The sequence below is a fragment of the Argiope bruennichi genome, chromosome 1, assembly GCF_947563725.1.
Source record: "Argiope bruennichi chromosome 1, qqArgBrue1.1, whole genome shotgun sequence".
Taxonomy (NCBI): Eukaryota; Metazoa; Arthropoda; class Arachnida; order Araneae; family Araneidae; genus Argiope; species Argiope bruennichi.
This window is the reverse complement of record NC_079151.1, coordinates 114,596,192-114,613,227: the sequence shown is the minus strand read 5'-3', so window position 1 is coordinate 114,613,227 and position 17,036 is coordinate 114,596,192. Positions and strand designations below refer to the sequence as shown.

Sequence of the window (17,036 nt, the reverse complement as noted above, 5' to 3'; positions counted from 1 at the left end):
GAAAATTTGCAATTCACTGTTAATTTATTTCAGAAGTTTTCTCTACGATTTTTTTGGTGCACGACTTTTGTTTAAAAATAATGTCGCCTTATTTTAACTAATTCATAAAACTCTTATAATGTTTATTAATTCCCCTTAATTTATGTATCGAATTATAAAGTTTGAGAATGCCTTAATTTCGGCTTATTTGTTCAAAAATAGGGCACGCGTTCACCAAAACTGCCTGTTAGAAAGACTCGTACATTAATATTAACACGATTATTTTTTGACCTCAGAACCATATTTATATTTAGTGATATTCATAAATTTATTCAACGTCAATTGACGTTTCAAGTCTTTTTTCTAGCTCACATGAAACCTACGGAAACCAAGGTGCCTGATTCTCAGAATTCTGTCGTGATCCGGGACCTGCGGCCTAGTGTCACCTACAGTTTTCACGTGCTGGCTGTGAACGACGTAGGAGCCAGCGGTGCCTCCTCCACGGTGCATGCCACCACCCGTGAGGAAGGTAGGTACAGGCTTGAATTTTTTTCCTAATTATCCTCAAGTAGTCGCCTTTGACGACCTGTTGATTTACTCAGAATATTAATTTTTCTGACTTTTAAAGCATTAATATAAATTCATTTATTTAAATTTCGTCTCGTTATTTTGTAAAATTGGAAAATAAATCAATAAATTAATCTAATGGAATCGGACCATTCCATTAGATTTATTTATTTTCCAATTTTGCTACTTACTGCACTTTTGAAATAAAAAGTGCATACACCGCAATATAAAAGCAGAACTAAAAATCCTGCTTCGGAGTTAATGTCCAAATAAATAAATTTTTAATCTTAATATCTTAACATTGAAAAAAAAATATATATCGAAGGAATAGTTTAATGGAACAATGAAATTTATTTAAATTCCATTCTAACGATAAAAATATATTTCTAAATTTTATATCAAATTAATTTTTTAAATTATTAAAACCAGAGAAAAAAGTGTACAGAAAAGAAATCGGTATTAAGAAAAGATAAATATATGTTTATTTATTTATTCCCATTTGAATTATTTCATTTTATTCCATTTAAATTTTCATTCCAAGATTTTTTTCAGATAATTTTGGTATCATGGTTCATTTTGTGTTTTCATTGATAAACTTTTCTAATATAATTGAAATCTTTATAACGATTAATTTAATTGATAAGAGAGATAAGGAACGATATTCGCAAAGAATTTAATGCTTGAGATAAATAGTCAGTGTGATTATCGTATTTTCTTCTTCTTCTTCTTACAACTAACTGTATCAGAATTCATGCACTTTTTGATAGTTTTCATCACACGTTAAATAAAGACAAAATGTTATTTTTCTATATATTCTTATTATCTGGGTGTTCGAAATTATTATTTGCTGCTATTTCCAAAGCTAATAAGATCTTTTCATTTAAAAAATAATACCATATTTCTTAATGTAAGAACAGAGTGCTCCAATTTCTAAGTGAGATTAAAACAATATTGTTAATTTTATGCTAAAATATGCATTTAAAAACCCCAAAGAATTTTTTAGAGTAATAGTATGTTCATAAAACTGACTTAAAAACTCGGAATATATATAATCTTTTATAAAACTTTATTTTTGTAAGCAAAAATATGATAGATACTTTCTGAAGTTAATATATTATGATATTTGAATTCTTATGCTATTATTTCATTGTAATAATGTTATTTTAAATTAAGGTAAATTATATTAATGCTATATAAATTAAACTAAATTATATTAATATTAAAATATGCCCTTATGATTATTAAAATATAATTATATTAATATATAAATATATTAATATTAAAATATGTCTTTATGAGTTTTTTTTTTCAAATTTGATGATGAAAATTCATTTCTAATAATATTTTAAAAACATTTTTAGAACCGGAGGCTGCCCCAGTGAATGTCCATGTTAAAAGCAAGGATTCGGGAGGATTTTTGCTGTCTTGGAAGGTAAATAAAATAAGAAATAAATGTTCTAGGTTTGTTTTGTCACATAATATGCATATTAACATAAAGCGGTGAACTTTAAGAATAAACTTCTACTTATTATTTTATAATGAATTCAAGAATATTTCAAGAGAAAATTAAATTCTTTATGAACATATACTGTTTTTTTAATGATTTAATTTTTTAAACTTTTCTTAAAATTTCCGAATAGTAATTTAAAAGATGAAATCTTATTCAAAATTTCACGTAAAATTCACAATAAATAAAATTTTGCATTGTCTAAATTGAAGATGCCTTTTTAATATCGTCGTAAGCCTCAGAAAGAGGATTCATGTTTGTTTTAAAAGATGCGTCTGTTTTAATTAAACAAGTATTAACCCGTTCTTATTGTTTTAAAAGTATATTCAATTAATGTAAGCTTCAACAAAGAGTTTAAATTGAATGCTTAGTGTAGATTTTTTCTTACGTTTTTATGACTTAGATTATTTAACTTACATATCTTTAGAAGAATTGGTCTATATTTGGCATAAATGGTAATGCAAATAAAATAGCAATACCGTATGTCATATATATAACTTCGTTTTGTACCAAAAAATATTCTATTTTATCACAACAATATCTCATACAATCAGATATAATGCCATTTGATGTAGATATTTGTGTTGTTCCTATAAGGATAATATAAGGAGAAGTTAAACATTTACATGAATTTAAGTTACATGAACTGACGACAAAGTTAAACATTTACATGAATTAAGTTATTTAGTTGAAATTAAATTTTATGAACAAAATTAAACATTTAAAGGAATTAAGTGAAACATTTACGTGAAATGGAATTATATGAACAAAATTAAACATTTAAATGAATTAAGTTAAACATTTACGTGAAATGGAATTATATGAACAAAATTAAACATTTAAATGAAACTAAATTAAATGTACTGATGAAAAAGTTAATCATTTACGTGAACTAAGTTACATGAACTGATGGCAAGCTAAATATTTACACGAACTGAGTTACATGAACTGATGACAAAGCTAAATATTTACACAAACTGAGTTACATGAATTAAGCATGTATATGAAATAAGCTGCATGAATTAAGTTAAATATTTACATGAAATTAAATTATATGAACAAAATTAAGCATTTACATGAACTAGTTACATGAAACAAGTCAAAAATTTACTTGAAATTGAATTACAGGAATAAAATTAAACATTTAAATGAAGCTAAATTATATTGACTAATGACAAAGTTAATCATTTACATGAATTGATGACAAAGTTAAATATTTACACGAACTGTTACATATAAGTAATATACAGCATGCATATTATTATTTCTTCCTCAGCATTTGTAGCCTCCATCTATCCATAATGAGAACCCAAAATAATCTCCATAAAAGACCATTGCATTTCTAACTTTAAATCTGATTTATTAATGTAATTTTCTATGTACTAATAATTTTGTCTGCTACATGCTAAGCCTACTTTTCAGCCTCCTCCGGTCGAACATTGGAACGGTGACATAATAGGCTTTTCCATCGGTTACAAGAGGGTGTCTCACGGTTCCACGCAGTCTCTGCCCTTTACCTACAAGATCTTACCCGCTTCTCTGTCCCTTGCTAACCCTGGGCTGGAGGCCAGTGCTTCCAGAGAGTTCGAAGTGTGTGGTCTGCAAGAGTCTTCCAGCTACACGGTTGTAGTGCAGGCCATGACCAGGGCTGGGATTGGCCCAGCTTCCCAGCCGGTTCTCGTCAAAACGTCTTATGGAGGTGCGCTTCTTTTTTTAGTGAAAAAGAAAATGAATTAAGGTTTCTGAATTCAAATAAAAATATATTGCATGATTTTATTTTAAAATTGCATATCAAGAAATCAGTTTAATGTTACATTGCTTTTAAAACCAAATTCGACCTATTTAAATGAATGAAAGTTCTTATCGAGATAAAATATATAATGTTACCTTAAATTTTTTAACTAAATAAAGCTCTAAAAATGATTACTTATTTTCAGTTCAATGTATTGATTGAAATTCATTACATTTCCTACATAAAATTTTGACATGACGAGTTTGTAAATCAGGAAATATGATTCAAAGCCAGCATCTCATTTCAGTTATGTTCTAAAAGTAATGAAATATTTAATTTAAAAATTAAAACTGAATACTAGCTACTAAAACAATCTTTCATTTCCACTGTTATTCATCAAAACAGAAATGCAACTTCTTTCACTTTAGAGCACTATGTAATGGTACACTATATAAGCTTATTTTACAAAATGCAACTAAAACACTAAAAGAACAAGACGACAGACAGTACTTTCTTTCTCACTGTCTTTTTCACCCTTCTTTTTCACTTTAATGTTGTTGTTTTTTTCGATTTCAGTTATTGTATGCTAATTATTGTGCAGTGAAAAAGTTGGGAATGTTTTAGTGCATTCATTTTTTTTTTTACTTCTTTTATGTCTTTTTTTCGAAACTTGAAGGGTAAAAATTTAGTGTTGCAAAGTGATATTTTATTACTATCCCCTTTGCTATTGAAGAATAGAATATTTATCTTGTCTGGACTGTTAGTCACCGGGAATATAGAATGCCTAACAAAAAGATTAAAGAACTTTCTTATACTTGAAGGATAAAAATTTAGTGTTGCAAAGTGATATTTTCTTTCTATCCCCTTTGCTATTGAAGAACAGACTATTCATCTCGTCTGGACTATTAGTCACCGGGAATATAGAAAGCCCAACAAAAAGATTAAAGGACTTTCTTAAACTTGAAGGATAAAAATTTAGTGTTGCAAAGTGATATTTTCTTTCTATCCCCTTTGCTATTGAAGAACAGACTATTCATCTCGTTTGGACTGTTAGTCACCGGGAATATAGAATGCCTAACAAAAAGATTAAAGGACTTTCTTAAACTTGAAGGGTAAAAATTTAGTGTTGCAAAGTGATATTTTCTTTCTATCACCTTTGCTATTGAAGAACAGACTATTCATCTCGTCTGGACTATTAGTCACCGGGAATATAGAATGCCCAACAAAAAGATTAAAGGACTTTCTTAAACTTGAAGGATAAAAATTTAGTGTTGCAAAGTGATATTTTCTTTCTATCCCCTTTGCTATTGAAGAACAGACTATTCATCTCGTCTGGACTATTAGTCACCGGGAATATAGAATGCCCAACAAAAAGATTAAAGGACTTTCTTAAACTTGAAGGATAAAAATTTAGTGTTGCAAAGTGATATTTTCTTTCTATCCCCTTTGCTATTGAAGAACAGACTATTCATCTCGTCTGGACTATTAGTCACCGGGAATATAGAATGCCCAACAAAAAGATTAAAGGACTTTCTTAAACTTGAAGGATAAAAATTTAGTGTTGCAAAGTGATATTTTCTTTCTATCCCCTTTGCTATTGAAGAACAGACTATTCATCTCGTTTGGACTGTTAGTCACCGGGAATATAGAATGCCTAACAAAAAGATTAAAGGACTTTCTTAAACTTGAAGGGTAAAAATTTAGTGTTGCAAAGTGATATTTTCTTTCTATCCCCTTTGCTATTGAAGAACAGACTATTCATCTCGTCTGGACTATTAGTCACCGGGAATATAGAATGCCCAACAAAAAGATTAAAGGACTTTCTTAAACTTGAAGGATAAAAATTTAGTGTTGCAAAGTGATATTTTCTTTCTATCCCCTTTGCTATTGAAGAACAGACTATTCATCTCGTCTGGACTATTAGTCAACGGGAATATAGAATACCCAACAAAAAGATTAAAGGACTTTCTTAAACTTGAAGGATAAAAATTTAGTGTTGCAAAGTGATATTTTCTTTCTATCCCCTTTGCTATTGAAGAACAGACTATTCATCTCGTCTGGACTATTAGTCACCGGGAATATATAACGCTCACCAAAAAGATCGGCCATTCCATATACCGAATGTCGGGTTGCTGTTTGCGCTACTTGAAACTTCATAAGTGGATTGATTTATTTCATATGGACGACCTTGTATGTTGAATCTTTGTAATGTTTAAATTTACTGTTGGTTTCAAATTTTATGAATTTTCTTTTCAGAATCTCCCCAAGTTCCTAGTGTAAGTCTTCTTTCCACCCAACAGACTGTCATAACTCTCAGGGTGGAGCCTACTGGGAGAAAAAGAGCCTCACCTACTCGTAAAATCCTCAATTTCTTATATTCCTTTTTCATTCATACTAATAAAGCTCAGAATTTCAATGTCAATATGATTTTATTAAAAGTAATTAATCTATTCACGAATAATAATTAGGTTTGGAGAAGACTGATCAATGATTGAATCAGGAATTTAACAAGGCAAGATTTTATGTATACTGTTTATGTATACACTTGCATATGATATTCCATAAACATATGTAGATAAATCAAATTATGCTTGAGAAAGATTTTCATTATAAAAAATTAAAACTCTCTTAATAAGTAATTAGTACTGAAACAGTAACTTGGTCATAAATTTCGAACCTTTATGAAACAGATTATCTAAAAGGAAGCAACTAGTAGTCCATGTTATGGAATGATGAAAATAAGGGATGAATATGTGCTGTGGATTTAAATCTTGTTACTTCATAAATATAACGGAATATTTGCTTTTAAATATTCTGCGTTGAAATAGTTATTTATAAAATTATAATTTTAGAATCTTTTTATAATATTGAGTGAATGCAAGGTCTACTTTTGTTTTCTTTATTATTAAACTTTTCTGAGATTGAAAGAATCAATACAAAAATTATTCCTTTTCTGAAGAATAAAGTAACTTGATCAAAGAATTTTTTTACTAATGACTATTTTCGTTTCACTTTATTAAGAATAAATATAACCCTGAATAAGTTTACAAAATATTTTAGTCCTTTTTTTCACATAATTTTCTATAAAGACAGAGAAGTTTTAGTATGCTTAAAGTTATTATAAAATAAAAATATTCATATTTATAATGTGTCTGTGCTTAGTTATTTATTGTTTTACAAATTATCATTTAGTATTTTTCAATTATTTGATCTTAAATAAATAACATATTATGTAGTTGATTATTGATTAACGCAAGAAATTATATAAAAATTGTATAATTATTTTATCTTTGACTAAAAATACTATAGGCAGATACAAGATGAATAACTTTTTTGCAACAACAATGATGATGAATTGCAATTTTATATATTTCATTTTAACAGATAAAAAAGGAAATTCTTTTTTACTTCAGAAATGGTTATTCACAGTTGAACTCGCCTTTTTGAAATATAGGCTTAGATTGTTTTCAAATTATATTCTCTTGCATTCCAGAATACATGTTGCATATTCGAGAAGGAACTGGACATTGGCTGAAAATTCCTCTAACTCCTCCTAACAAGACTGAGTATCGAGTCGGAGGTTTGCTGTCTGGTGCCCAGTACAAGTTGTATGTCACGGCCAGAAATGGATACGGCGACAGCGGACCTTCTGAAGTGGTGACTTTTCGTACGGAACCCGAAAGTAAGGTTTTATTGTACTCGGTTTTCATCCATAAATACATTTTATTTCGAATTATAAGCATTCTTTCTCCAGAAATTAAATATTAAAGCGGAATATGCATCCAATATACGATATATTGCATCATCTAAAAAATAAATAAATAAAATAACATAAAAGGAGGGCAGGACCACTAAATAGAATTGGACCTATAGTAGCACGATTGCTTTTAGTTTATTTTGATACTGATTAATATTTTATTTATTTGTAATGGAGAATTAGTTACTCCTCCATGCACACAAGGATTATAAAAGTTTGTATAAAAAAATTCAAGCCTTAAACCGGGCAATTCCTTAATAAAAGTTAAAAGACAATGCAAAGCAAAACGAAGTAGAAAAAGTGAATAAAATACAAGTATATATATATATATATATATATATATATATATATATATATATATATACAACAAATATACAAATACACAAATATCAACAAACAAACATTTAAGCAGCACACGAAATTCCATAGAGAATTGAAAGACAAAATTTCAAGTTTGAAAACAATATTTCATTGAAACTTAACATATATATCAGGAAAACAAAACAAAATCCTAAAATAAAGAGAAAATGTTACACCCTCCTCCCCAGAAAACCCCACTAAATAAATTTACTAAATTAATATATAAATTCATTTTTTTAGGTAAACTAGTAATCTGGTGGATATTGTCGCCATTGCTTTTACTCACTTTCCATTATTAGATTTTTTTTCAAAATTTTGCAGTTTCAGTGGAATTACTTATGTATGCATATTATGTGGCTTTCAGTCGGTTGCTCAAATATGACTGTATTAAATGAATAGCGAAATTCCAATTGGGAATTCTCTTGATAAATGTTGATTTAATGTTATTAGGAACTAAATGTCAGACATTTTAAAGGAAATCTCTGTTGAAATGTCTTATTCTAAAAAGAAAATTAATATTTTCAAATATAGTTTTATAAATTTCGAAAGCGAATTATTGACATTATTATTGTTATGCTTTTATTCATTGCATTTAAAGCTTCTGTCGCTGATATTTCTCCCAGGTGCCAGCAGTTCCATGTTTCAGTACGAAGAAGAAGACATTGCCATACCTTTTTACCAAAAGCTGTCTTTCATCATCCCTGTGGCCGTTTCCATGACAACAATCCTCGTAGTCCCTATTGCGGCGTGCTGTTGCCTCAGGAAACTGAATACTCTTCAGAGACCTAGGCCAGGTACTGTTACTTTTCTTCTGCAGCATACTAGTTGTGCAATTCGAAAGGGGTCACATTCTTCCAATTTATTTAGTATACTGAGAAAATCAATTCTTAAATAAGTTCTAAAAGAAGTTTTGAATTATTTATGATGACTATTTATTTATTTTTTTCAATGCATTATAGTAAATATGGAACGTCGTTAGAAATATTTTATGATTAATATAAAATTGAAAATCTATTCTTATATAAATTATAAAAGAAGTTTTAAATTGTTTATAAAGCCTATTTAATCACTTTTTTTTATCAATACATTATTGAAAATATGGAACGATTTTAGAAATATTTTATAATTAATATAAAATTGAAAATCTGTTCTTAAATAAATTCTAAAAGAAGTTTTGAATCCTTTATAAAGCCTATTTAACCACTTTTTTTCAATACATTATTGGGACTTTTTTAGAAATATTTTATGATTAATATAAAATTGAAAAACTATTCATATATAAATTATAAAAGAAGTTTTGAATTATTTATGATGACTATTTAATCAGTTTTTTCAATGCTTTATTGTAAATATGGAACATCGTTTGAAATATTTTACAATTAATATAAAATTACTCAAATAGTGCGAAATAGTATCAAATCAATTTGAGATTGAAAATCTATTGTTAAATAAATTATAAACATTTTTTGAACTTTTTATAAAGCCCATTTAATCTGAATTTTTTCTAAATATATTATAGTAAGTTGAGAAATTATTATGAATATTTTACGATTAATACAGAATTACTTAAATAGTTATTACTTATATAGTTTCAAATCGTTTTATAAGTTCTTCAAAGCAGAAATCAACATACCATACGTGAAACTGTTTTATTTATTTATTATTATTATTATTTGCAGATAACTAACACAAAGGTTAAAGGAAATTTAAGCCTATTTTTTGTTATGATAGAACATTTGTGCTTTTATCGCTATAGCACTTCATTAACAATGCTCATTCATGCTACAATGCTCCTTCATAATGCTCATTTTTCACAAAATTTTAACATTTTTTAATTGTATTCTTAATTAATTTCAAGTTATACTACAAGGACAATATTCTAATCAATGTGATAAAATTGTACTGAAGCATTATATTTTTATCCATTTATAACTAATGTATTTTACAGATTTCTTTTGTTAGAACTAAGTGATTGCATTGAAAGTACGATATTAAAATCAATGTTTTAGCACTGTGTGGGAACTAAGTCCTTGCAACTTTCCCTCAATTAATAATTAATGCCCCTTAACAAATCCCTTTAGAAGAGTTTAAAAAGTAATGATGAGAACTATATTAAGATAATAACCCATTGAGAAGTTAACGAGCTGCTGAAAGGGAAGAAGCAAGCTATTTAAATACCAACTTCATACTTTCATTTAATCTTTTTTGAATGTCTAAAATCCTGGATTTATTGCTAAATAAAAGGCTAAAAATGAATTATGCACTCAGTTAAGCAGGACTTTCGCTAAAATATTTTAAGCACTCGCATAAAAAATATAAGGAAGTTTCACAGTAAAGGAAATAAGTATGTACTATCGAGGTTTAACTTGCTTCTAATTGTGGACTTTTCTTAATTGTTTTCAGCTAGCTTGCTTCGTATCGAACAAATTTGAAAATTTAAGAAACAGGAAAATTTCATTTAAAAAGGCAATGCCAAGCTTTTATTTTTATATCAGTAATAAATGCCTTAGGCAATTACTTGGTTCACTGATCATAGTTATAGTATTTGTTTAATTAAGTCAATCAGTTTTAGAATTTGCTGCTTATTTAATTTTTGTCCACTGAAACCATTAATTCCTACAAAAAATGAAAAAAAAGAAGTGAAAAATATAAGTTATTTAAAAAAATGCTTAAAAAATTATTATTATTTGAATTAAATTTTAATGTTTAAAAGTTTTGCATGAAATGAAGTGCATGTTTTTAACCTTGATATTCACTTATTAGACCGAAGAATTCTTTAAGATATGCGAGATAGTATAAAAATTTATTTTATATTGGTTATAATAATTCAAACTTAAATTATGATAATTGCTCAGTATCAAGCTAATTCGGAACCGCATGTATAGAATATTTATAAAACATAAATAAATTGCATAATCTACAGAAAAAATTAAACTTTTTTGCAGATGAACAGATTGCTTTAAAATTGTCAATAAAGCGTCGTGAGTGTATTAAATCAATGGAAACCCCTCTTTTCTATTATTTAGTTTTGTTTCGGTAGTAGATTTGAGCAGTAATATTTTCGAAAGTTATTGCCAGAAAACGTGCCAAAATTCTGCTTATTTTTTATTAATTAAAATTTCTAAATAAAATAGCTCAGAGGTGCACATTTTCTTCCTCTAAAATATAAATGTTCCAAATTTGGTAGCTGTAAGTCAAATGGTCAGGTAGCGTTCTATTTGAATCTCTAGTAGCATAGAGGGAGCACTAGTCTGCTAGTGCTCTGGTTGAACATATTGTTTTATATGAACATGAATGCTATAACGCTTACTGTATAAAAATATATAAAATGAAGATGAAGTGAGACAGAAGATGTATCTAGAGTCAAATTTCGCAGTGATATACAGGGTGGTTATAATTAAAGTGCAAGTGTTTGAAAGAATGTATAAGAAAAACTACTTCGAGTATGTGGAAGAAATTTGGTATATGCTATATTTACAACACGGGGAAATGAATTACACAATAAAAAATTGTAGTTCTTGTCATAGGTGACGTTTTTTACAGACAATATTTTATACATTGTAATTATAACATTTTTCTTTGTTAAAATATGAAATGCGTAATGTATTACAATATTTGTTCAATATAGGATCCTTCAAGTCCTATCAAACGCTGTAGACGTAAGACAGAGTGATCCACAGTGGCACCTAATGTTTCCTGCTGAATTTCTAGGACATGTCTAGTAATGCTGCTTTTTAAAGCAACAACACAGTTAGGTTTGTCCTTGTAGCCGCTATCTTTTAAATATCCCAACAGCCAAAAATCGTAAGGATTCAAATCAGGTGAACGAGGTGGCTACGCATTTAGAAAACATCTGCTAACTATACGATCCTCACTAAAAGTTTGGTGAAGCAGTTGTGTAACACAATGAACAATGTGAGGTGGTGCTCCATCTTGCATGATATTGTTGAATCGAGGCAGTTTCTGTCTTGCAAAGCTGGGATCACATTACTTTCTAAAATTTGAGTGTAACTAGCGCCTGTTACAGTGCAGTGAACTAGCCCTATTGGTGTAAGATTTTCGAAGAGAAAATGGACCAATAATAAAGTCAGCAGTCATACGTCACCAAACTGTAACAAACGTTGAATGCAAGGATTTCCCCAAAACAGTATGCGGGTTGGATGAGCCCCATATCCTACATTTATGATGTTGACTTGTCCGGATAAAGTAAAATGCACTTCATCAGTTCACAAAATATTTCGAATCCATGATTCGTCTTCATCAATTTTGACAAGAATGAAGTTGGCAAAATCAATTCTTTGTAGTGGATCGCCTGGTTGCAAGTGCTACAAAATTTTAATTTTATACGGATAGGTCCTAAAATGTAGCTCAAGATTTTGCGTACGGTCGTCCATGGTTTTGATAAAGTCCTTGCTACATTTCTAGTGCTTACAGGTCGCTGATCCACTAACCCTGAATCAATTGCTACCCTAATCTCTTCCACAACTTCCTGATTCACAGATCTTCTTCCTCTAATTCCAGGGAGCACTCCGAGTTCTCCTGTACCTCCAAATTTATTAATCATTTTCTTTAAGCCATTCACAGACGTCGGTCTTTTTCTCAAATCTTTCAGACGGCGATATTCTTTCAAAGCAGAACTATAATTGCTATTCTTTTGATAGTAACATTTTACTAACAGAGCACATTCTACCTTTGACAAAATCATGGCTATCGCTTAAAGATACATGACTTTTATCATCATAATGATTTCAAAATTGAAGTGATATTCATTTTGACATAGTACAGATCAAAAACAACGTTTTAATCATCTACAGCGCCATCTATTGCAAAAAAATGAACTACACTTTTTTATTGTGTAATTCATTCCCCCTTGTTGTATATATCTTGTTTGGTAAATATAACATATACGAAATTTCTTCAACATACTCTAAGTAGTTTTTCTTTTACAGTCCTTCAAACACTTGCTCTTTAATTATAACCATCCTGTACTTTGAAAATAAGCGACTTGGATGGACTTTTATTAGAAAAATTAATTCATTAAAAATTGACAAGATGTTGGAATTTTTTCACGATTTAATATTATATTGTTAAAAGTGGTACTTTTCAAAATAAGATAATTATATCATTTAAAAATTTGAAATATTTTCACTTTAGTAATACTGATTTAATTACCATGCAATTTTTTCTAAATTTTAACATTTAAAAATTTTTTCGCTTCATTTTCATTGATGAATGTTATTGTTAGAATGAAATTCAAAACATTTTTGTTGTTATTATTTACATTAAATACCTAATTATGTGACTTTTTTCCATTGTAGAAAGCTAAAAAGAAAGATTCTGCTAATAATCTTCACAGTTTATGAGAGGAATCAGAAAGTAAAATCATATTACCTTAAAAGACAATGTGTAATTTCAAATAAATTGCCCAGACCCTTAATTTTTTAATGGCAGTAAATTTCATTAGGATGAGATGTGAATTCTATAAACAGATCAAGCGCAAGGATATCAAAATAACACATCTTTAATCTTGCCATGTTTCGTATTACTATTGTGAGCACAAAATATTTAGTTGAAACTAAACACAACCAATAATCTTTATGAACCAGTTAAGAGTCAATAGCAGCTAGTTTTAAAATAAATGCCTGCCAATTTTCGCAGCTGATTAAAATTTTCATTGACTGAGAATTATTAAAAAAAAAAAAGGGAAATAGTTTTTTGCTGTGTGGATACTGGATATTTTCTCACACCTTGAATTACTTGTTCCAGAAGGCGTGGAGTCTCGCGGTTTCACGTACACCGCTTCCGGATCAGGAGAGTGCACTTCCAGTTCGGCTCCACGACCTCGATCGCTACCTCCTCAGCCTACCACCTCTTCCACTACGGATTCGGGACACTACTCCACACTACAGAACTACGGTAGCGTCATACCCGTCAATGATCCCAGGTTTAGCCAATTCATGATAGAAAGCAAACTGGCAAATCAGGTGGTCAGCTTACCGTAAGTTATTTTGATTTTTATTGCTTTAACTGCTTGACCTAAGAATTAAAAAAAAAAAAAAAATTGGTAAGCATCCATTCTGTAAACTTTTAAAGATTTCTTTAAATACATTAAAATATAAAGTATAGAGATTAACTTTGAATTCCATTCATTTCCTTGAAGTTAAATTTGGGTTAAAAAAAATTCAAATTAATGGTCTTATTGGCCTTAAAAAAATAATGGCCTATAAAAATAATGGTCAAATTCAAATAATTGGCCTTAAAAAATTTGGCTAATGACTGATTAATTGAAGTTGAAACTAGCTGTGAACAGTATGTATATTGCCTTGTTAAATAAATCAAAAAAGAAATAAAGGAATACATTTGGTTTAACCATAAAATATACTGTAACTATTTTATGAACAGGGCGTAGGGCGTTAAAGGGTTAAATAAATTTTCTCTCTATATTAAAATTATTAGCTAATAATTAAGTTTATTAAAAGCATGAAACAATGAGAATATTATAAAATTTCATCATAGAATAATGAATATTACGGATAATTAATATCACAATGAATATTATATGACACAATGAATTAAATTAAGCAATAAGTATCACAAATAGCATTCAACAATGAATATCTCATGAAGAAATACTCACTTCCTTTTAAAGGGCCATTTTTGCTAGCCATATTATGTTAAAATATTTTTAGGCTTGAAATTAGAACAAGAAAAGGGATTCATTTAGCTTATTGGATAAATTTAATTTGATTCATTAATTAATTTGGTTAATTAATAATTAATTAACAAATCAAGACACATCATTTCTTGTAAGATAAAGAACTGAAGCATCTAAGTTTCTGTTTTACTAAAAAAATTTGTCAGAACTTATGCCAATCTACAAAATTTCATACAAATATTGATAAATTTGGTGGGAAGCATACTTCCCACGGCCCTAGAAAAGTTTAAAGTTACAAATATGATAAAATTTACTTCGATTATTTCTATCCACGCCTCCTGCATTTACGATTTGGTTTTCGACTTTTTTATTTTTGATAAAAAGTATTTCGAATTTTGTAACATACATACAAAATTGTATTTATATATTTAATATTATTATTTAAATTCTAACAAGTGTTTTCCTACATACTAAGTAAACTTTTATTTTGTTCCAGACCAAAAAGTAATTGCTGAGAAAGAAAAAAAAAAAGAAAAAAAAAAAAAGAATCACCATCTTCCTATGAATAGTTCCAAGAGATAATCATCGATTGTGGAGCCAGTTATATGAAATACTGAATCGATGTGATGATTCAAACTTCGTGGCAACAACTCACACGATGAGTTAGTTGTTTCTACGTGATTCGAAGGGCAACTCTTTGCCATTTATGTGATTGAACAGTTCAACCCAAAATGCAAATGTACATACACACATCACCCTTCTCCTTCACCAACTGTAGCCAAAGGAACACATTGCAATTCAGAAACCACGAAAAAAAAAATCTGTACATGGTTTTATTTTTGTCACTGACTCTTAGATAGACCAGCGTTCTCATGTTTGAAAAACGTGAAAACCTGAAGATACGTTCTCAAAATTATGTTCGACTCCTCTACTACAATTCAAGACCTAATTTTGAAGGCAGTCTAAGAGTCAAATTAGTAAGATGGACAAAAAGACAACGTGTTAAATGTGATAAAATTTTTTTCCCCCTACTTTGATGGAATCAATGTATTATGTTTAAAAACGCTTATTCAAATGGAAATATTACAGGCCAAATTTATTAGTAAAAAAATTATGATATTATTTTATTTTTTAAATATAAAAAGGCAAAATTTTTCTGTTTTTTTTCACATTTATTTTATAAAAATTATAAAATTCATGAGCACATGAATTAAATAATTAAACCTTTCAATTACAATCTAAAACATTTATTAACTGCAAAGTTATCATTGTATATTTGTAAAATATTTTCAAATAATTCTAAGACCAGTTAGGAACCAAACAGATTATTACTATGATGACGTTAATTTAAATGTACTCAAACTATTTACTTAATGATTATATGAGATTAACCTGTGTTTTAAGTATTATAAGCAATATTTAAATAATAGTATTAGTTTAAGTATTATAAACAATTTGACATATTTTATTACAACAAATGCAAACTTTTGTAATAATGTAGTAAGATTTATTAATTATTGACTAAAGTAAATTATTTGTTTTGTTTCCTGGACATTAAAATTAAATAATGAAGTTAAAGATAACGAACAGAAATATCCGGTGCAATTTTTTTAAAGTATCATCAGTTGTAACTGAAATAAGGAAAGATATATTGACTGATAAAAGGTTCAAATTCATCGAAAATCTAAAACATTTTTTATGTTTACTATTTATTTTATGTGCTATAAATAATAAATAAATAAGGCAAAAATACTATTTGAACATAATGAATAAAAATTATTAATTTCAATATGTGCAAAATAGCATCATACAATTACGAAAAAAATAACTGAGCCGCGTATGAAATGTCAAAACAAAATTTAAGAAATTCATATTCGGAAAATATTAAAATTTATAATAATTTTTATTAATAATAAATATAAAAATTACTTTGAAAAATCTGATTAATTTGGAATTTGTTATCAAATGTTTTATCTTAACAATTGTTTTATTATTATTATTATTTATTTAGCCGCACAAGAGATGAAGTGATCTTTGAACTTTATCCATATAATATCGATATTTTCAGTTAACATGATATAAAAGTAAATAATTAATATAAGCTTTTTAATAAAACATCAGAGATATTTTCTTACGTTCAATTATGTAAAAAAAAAACTTGATGCATCATGTTTAAAATAACAAATAAAGTGCAAATGAAATAATAATAATATTCCATCGAAACAAATTTTTTAATTTTTTTTTCTTTCAGTACAATACGATACAAAAGGTTTAATAGGTTTTTCGCATACAGTAGGTTTAAAATATCAATTACATTGGAGATAACATTTGGATTTTCCACGTCGTATAAGCAATATTTGATTCTTTGGCGGTTGATTGTATTAAACTATGATATGTAGCATATGATGTATAAATATATTATTTAAATATTGTATAAAGTGTACTGTAAAAACATGGTTTTCATGGCATTTGTTGTATC

The 17,036-nt window shown here is 28.2% G+C and overlaps 1 protein-coding gene across 2 annotated transcripts in view; it reads left to right on the top strand.

The window, feature by feature from the left end:
- Positions 1-15,698, top strand: part of LOC129965761 (cell adhesion molecule Dscam2-like) — a 33,576-nt gene extending 17,878 nt beyond the window's left edge. The window contains exons 8-15 of one of the 2 annotated variants that reach the window (XM_056079931.1): positions 347-508; positions 1,908-1,978; positions 3,476-3,752; positions 6,042-6,140; positions 7,279-7,467; positions 8,526-8,696; positions 13,672-13,900; positions 15,054-15,698. In XM_056079931.1, the coding sequence (XP_055935906.1) occupies positions 347-508; positions 1,908-1,978; positions 3,476-3,752; positions 6,042-6,140; positions 7,279-7,467; positions 8,526-8,696; positions 13,672-13,900; positions 15,054-15,072 (1,217 nt within the window). In that variant the 3' untranslated portion in view covers positions 15,073-15,698. Of the gene's footprint in view, positions 1-346; positions 509-1,907; positions 1,979-3,475; positions 3,753-6,041; positions 6,141-7,278; positions 7,468-8,525; positions 8,697-13,668; positions 13,901-15,053 lie in introns of both variants that reach the window. The other variant, XM_056079923.1, reaches the window with a different exon arrangement.
- The last annotated feature ends 1,338 nt before the right edge of the window (positions 15,699-17,036 follow it).